At 59.3% G+C, this 5,985-nt stretch overlaps 1 protein-coding gene across 1 annotated transcript in view; it reads left to right on the top strand.

Annotated features, from left to right (window-relative positions):
* Positions 1–5,985, top strand: part of CPXM2 (carboxypeptidase X (M14 family), member 2) — a 39,585-nt gene that overhangs the window by 16,687 nt on the left and 16,913 nt on the right. Inside the window, 3 exon segments of the mRNA XM_014528849.1 lie at positions 1,499–1,583; positions 2,668–2,818; positions 5,439–5,597. Coding sequence (XP_014384335.1) covers positions 1,499–1,583; positions 2,668–2,818; positions 5,439–5,597 — 395 coding nt within the window.

Below are 5,985 nucleotides of genomic sequence, written 5' to 3' on the forward strand. Positions count from 1 at the left end.
CGACGAGCTTTGTCCTCACGTAACGCCCAGGCTACACCCCCGTTTCTCACTAACCCGGGACCTGCGTGAAGGGCTCATGTGCGATGCTCCTTTGCGGTCCCAGGGGCTGGCCGGACACGGGTGGGGTCGCAGCCTCAGGGTTCGGAGCAGCACGGAGCACAGGCCACCTGGCAGCTGGGATTTTCTGTGGAGAGAACTTCAGGCCATTCCATCCTCCCCCGGGGTGACCGATGGCAGATAGCCCCCCATCACCCCGATGACCCACCGCCTTCATTGGAATTGAGGTTTAATTAACTGACACTTCCTTTTTTTAAAGAGTAACGTTTCTCTTTTTTAAAATATTTTTTTTATTGATCCCAGAGAGGAAGGGAGAAGGAGAGAGAGAGAGAGAACCACCAATGATGAGAGAGACTCATGGATCGGCTGCCTCGTGCACGCCCTCTACTGGGGACTGAGCTCAAACCCAGGCATTTGGCCCAACCGGGAATGAACCGTGACTTCCTGGTTCAGAGGCGGACGTTCAGCCACTGAGCCGCGCTGGCTGGGCCAGGGCTTCACTTCTCTGTGGCTGCACCAGGTCATCGCCATCGCGAAGGCGCAGAGCGTTAAGCTTGAATGTCAGCACAGGCCTATCTGATGAGGTGCGAGGTCTGAGTGATGTAGAGGCTGTCAGGGACGGGAGAGGAGGAAAAGCCCAGGGGGACACACGGAGCAGGATGTGCCAAGGCCCTGAGGCACCGAGAGTGTGATCAGGATAAGGAACCGAGAGGAGGATCACACAAAACAGGGCACCAGAGGCCTGGAGGCCATGGTGAGGGTGATCATGCTCACTTGGCCGTGGTAGTGAGCGGGGGTGGCGAAGCATCTCATTAGAAGAGTTGTCCATGAAAAACTGCTTCAAGTTTTCATTCAAGAAAGCTCAGTGCTTCTATGATTCCCATGTTCTATGAATAAACTGTGGCCTCAATGGTCAGTGACCTGGCCTAGGTCGCGGGGAGGGCACGCCTGCTCTGCTCACCGCTGCCCTTCTGCGTGGAAGAGGAGAGCATTTGAAAGTGCGTGGCTCCGTGGCTGAGCGTCGACCTGTGAGTATGTTTCCATTCAAGAAAGCTCAGTGCTTCTATGATCCCCGTGTTCTATGAATAACTGTGGCCTCGATGGTCAGTGACCTGGCCCAGGGCGCGGGGAGGGCGTGCCTGCTCTGCTCACCGCTGCCCTTCTGCGTGGAAGAGAAGAGCATTTGACAGTGCGTGGCTCTGTGGCTGAGCGTCGACCTGTGAACCAAGAGGTCACGGTTCGATTCCCATCAGGGCACAGGCCTGGGTTGTGGGCTGCATCTCCAGTGGGGGGCGTGCAGGAGGCAGCCGATCCATGATTCTCTCTCATCATGGATGTTCCTATCTCTCTTTTCCTCTCCCTTCCTCTCTGACATCCATAAAAAAAAATATTTTTTAAATAAATAAGTGTTGGGTCCCAGTGACATTTTGTTTCCTCTCAGGAGCGACTGGGTGACCTCCTACAAGGTCATGGTGAGCAACGACAGCCACGCGTGGGTCACAGTGAGGAACGGGTCCGGGGACGTGGTGAGTCTGCCCCGGGGCCCTCGGTGCCGCTGGGGGCTCTGCAAGGCGGGCAGGGTGTGCCCCTGTGTGTGCCCCGTGTGTGTCCTGTGTACCCCGTGTGTGCCCCCGGTGTGCCCCGTGTGTGCCCTGGATGTGTCCTGTGTGTGCCCCGTGTGTGTCCTGTGTACCCCGTGTGTGCCCCCGGTGTGCCCCGTGTGTGCCCCGGATGTGTCCTGTGTGTGCCCTGAGTGTGTCCTGGGTGTGTCCTGGGTGTGTCCTGGGTGTGCCCTGGGTGTGCCCTGGGTGTGTCCTGTGTGTGCCCTGGGTGTGCCCCGGAAGTTTGCTGATTTTCTGCCAACTCAGGGCACCCACAGCTCTGATGGGTGACGCCCCCTTCCGTGCCCGGAAGTGCAGCACCAAGTGGCCCTCGTCCAGGGCTCATGTAGGGCTCAGTCTTCCAGTCACAGGTCAGCCCTGGAAGTGGGGGCCCTTGGCCACGCCCCCCAGCTGTTCATTCAGTTGTGACTGAGCCCTGACTTGCTTCAATGGCCGCAATCTTTCGGCCCAGGATCGGCTCCAGGGTGGCCAGTCTGACCATGTCCCCCATCCCCTCGGGTCCGCTAGCTCCTGACTGGCGTCCAGTGTCCGGCACGACCTGACCGTGGCCTCCCTTTCCCTTCTTACCCCCACGCACTCCCGTGTTCCCGAGAGTCAGCGGCCCTCCCTCTGCGCCCGTCTCGGCCCCGCGCCATCACTGCTGCTTCTCTCTAGAGCCCGCCCTTCCCTGCAGCCCTGCACACTCTGCCTTCGGGCCATTCGCACGCACCGCACCCTGAGCCGCCGGGTCCTGTCCTCTGGGAGCCCAGCGCTCTGAGGCTGCCCCCCTGCCGTGGCCCTAGTGGTTTCGGCGGGGACATCTCAGTCCCCCACCCCCGCCCAAGAAGGGGCTTCCTGCGGGCAGGGCCCAGCTGATCGGCTCTCCCCCCCCCCTCCCCCCCCAACGCCAGCACGCGTGTGGAGCTCCTCAGGGAGGCCTGGGTGAGGGAGGGGGTCGTTACCCCTGACCCGCCGGCGCTGAAAGGCTCTCCCTCCCCTGTGTGAGCAGGTGTTTGAGGGGAACAGTGAGAAGGAGGTCCCCGTCCTCAACGAGCTGCCGGTGCCCATGGTGGCCCGCTACCTCCGCGTCAACCCGCAGTCCTGGTTCCAGGACGGGAGCATCTGCCTGCGGCTGGAGGTCCTCGGCTGCCCGCTGCCTGGTGAGCGTGTCCCCCGCGCCCCTGAGGTGCCCCCAAAGGGGAATCAAACAGACCAGGCCCGGCCGGTGTGGCTCAGGGGTTGAGCATCGACCTATGAACCAGTCAGAACACAGGCCCGGGATGCGGGCTCCATCCCCAGTGGGGGGCGTGCAGGAGGCAGCCGATCCATGATTCTCTCTCATCAGTGATGTTTCTATCTCTCCCTCCCTCTCCCTCCCTCTCTGAGATCAGTTCAGAAGGTCTGGGCTGGTCAGGGACCACATTTGGTGGCAGGAACCAGGGCTCACGGCTCGGATACCGCCACGGCCCTGCCCCCACAGCCGTCCGTCCAGCCACTCGGGTCAAACCGACGCCTGCTGCGGCCACAGCCTTGCCGTGTGGTCCCCAGCCCGGGGCACCTGTTCTCTCCAGTTGGAGGGAGACCTGAGCTGGCAGGACCCCTGGCTGTGTCCTCCAGGTGGCGTTTAAAGGGGAAAGCCACCCGGCTGGTGTGGCTCAGTGGTTGGACATTGAACCAGGAGGTCACAGTTCGATTCCCGGTCAGGGCACAGGCCCGGGTTGTGAGCTCGATCCCCAGAAGGGGGTGTGCAGGGGGCAGCCGATCCATGATTCTCTCTCACATCGCTGTTCCCTCTCTCTCCCCCTCTCCCCGCCTCTCTCCACTCCTCCTCACTCCTCCGCTCTCCCCTTTCTGCTAAGTGCTGTGTGGTTTTGTAGTTACAGAAGCAATACAGGCTTATACAGTCACAGGCAGGAAGGCACCAGAAAGTCCATTTATACGGAGGGAGTTGGTTCAAGAGCAGACAGGTCCTCTGCAGACCCCGGAACCCCAGGCCCCAGAGGCGAGCACTGTCAACACCTCCTGACTATGCTATTGGGGCGCTTCCAGCCCAGCACCAGCCCCCCAGCTCCCCCTCGAGTAGCGGGTGAGGGGGCCCTTCACCGTGTGACGGGACGTCCAGGGAAACTGGCTCCAGCATTGGTTCACGCGTTTGCTCCTGGTGTTTTGGGGTTCTCCCTGGCCTGTGCCCTGGAGAGATTCTCACTCACTCCTCCGCTGTGACGTGGAAGTCCTTCCCTCCAACCTGCAGCAGTAAGAGTGGCCCGGGATGCGATGCTCTGATTGGCTCAGATCCGTCACGTGGGCCTCGGGAGCTGGGGGTGTGGGGCCTGTTTCTGAGAGGTAGAGAATGGGGGGGTCCCCAAATGGCACAAGGCTTCTGTTAGGAGGGATGGCAACAGGTCCTCTGCAGACCCCGGAACCCCAGGCCCCAGAGGCGAGCACTGTCAACACCTCCTGACTATGCTATTGGGGCGCTTCCAGCCCAGCACCAGCCCCCCAGCTCCCCCTTGAGTAGCGGGTGAGGGAGCCCTTCACCGTGTGACGGGAAGTCCAGGGAAGCTGGCTCCAGCGTTGGTTCACGCGTTCGCTCCTGGTGTTTTGGGGGTTCTCCCTGGCCTGTGCCCTGGAGAGATTCTCACTCACTCCTCCGCTGTGACGTGGAAGTCCTTCCCTCCAACCTGCAGCAGTAAGAGTGGCCCGGGATGCGATGCTCTGATTGGCTCAGATCCGTCACGTGGGCCTCGGGAGCTGGGGGTGTGGGGCCTGTTTCTGAGAGGTAGAGAATGGGGGGGTCCCCAAATGGCACAAGGCTTCTGTTAGGAGGGATGGCAGTGGACTGAATGCCAGGTAAGCAACTGAGTGTCCGCCACACTTGCAAAGATTCCCATTTCTGCATGCAGCGTGGCATTCATTCATTAGCTCATTCATTCATTCGCTCATTCATTCATTCATCCTTCGACTCATTCACCCATCTATCCATCCATCCACACATCCATCCATCCATCCATCCACACATCTATCCATCCATCCATCCATCCATCTACACATTCATCCATCCATCCATCCACACATCCATCCATCCATCCATCCATCCATCCATCCACACATCCAACCATCCATCCATCCATACATCCATTTATCCATCCATCCATCCATCCATCCATCCTTCCCTCCATCTATCCATCCACACATCCATCCATCCACCCATCCTCTACCCATCCATCCATCACCCACCCATCCACCCATCCATCCATCCATCCATCCACCCATTCAACCATCCACCCATCCACACATCCACACATCCTCCCATCCACCCATCCACACATCCACACATCCACACATCCACACATCCATCCATCCATCCATCCACCCACCCATTCAACCATCCACCCATCCACACATCCATCCATCCATCCAGTGCTGACAGGGTGCGAGGCACACAGGTCACACCAACTCAGACCACAGGAAACCGCGGGGGGCGGGGCCAGTACGTTTCTGTTTTCTGGTGAAGAAACCAAGGCAGAGACCCCGTGCGGTGTCCAGGGCCACACAGCCCGTAAGTGGAAGAGCAGAGATCTGAGCCCAGGCGTCCTGGCTCCAGGCCCACGCTCTCCATCACCAGGTGATTCTGACTCATAAGAAGCTTCTAGAAAGGTTCTCTCCCCTCTGTGGGATGGTGGAGATGGGCTGTGCCCCCCCCCTTGAGTCAGGCGTCCAGCAGAGCCCCCACAGGTACCCGGAGACACCTAAGAACTCAGACCGTGTTCCTCTCTCTAGACCCAAACAACTATTACCACCGGCGCAACGAGATGACCACCACGGATGACCTGGACTTCAGGCACCACAGCTACAAGGAGATGCGCCAGGTGAGAGCCGGGGGGTCAGCGCGAGAGGGACGCGCCCGGGAAGAAGCACATGGGTTCTCCCTTCGGAGACGCGGGTGACGAGCTAGGGACAGAGCCGGAATGAGCACTCGGGTTGGCAGGACCACGGATGCCTGTGGTTCCAGGTGGAGAAGGTGAGGAGGCATCAGGGGCTCCTCGCCAGCAGGTGGCGGGAATGGAATCCCACCCAGATGCTCCTGACTTAATACTCTAGCTTCTTACACGTCTCTGTGTGCGAGGGATTCGCGGACGTAAGGGTGTCGGCGGTGTGCAGAGTCCCAGGAGAAACAGGATCTAGGACAGTGATGGCGAACCTATGACACGTGTGTCAGAGGTGACACGCGAACTCATTGTTTTGGTTGATTTCTCTTTGTTAAATGGCATTTAAATATATAAAATAAATGTCAAAAATATAAGTCTTTGTTTTACTATGGTTGCAA

This window comes from Myotis brandtii, unplaced genomic scaffold, assembly GCF_000412655.1.
Source record: "Myotis brandtii unplaced genomic scaffold, ASM41265v1 scaffold656, whole genome shotgun sequence".
Lineage (NCBI taxonomy): Eukaryota > Metazoa > Chordata > Mammalia > Chiroptera > Vespertilionidae > Myotis > Myotis brandtii.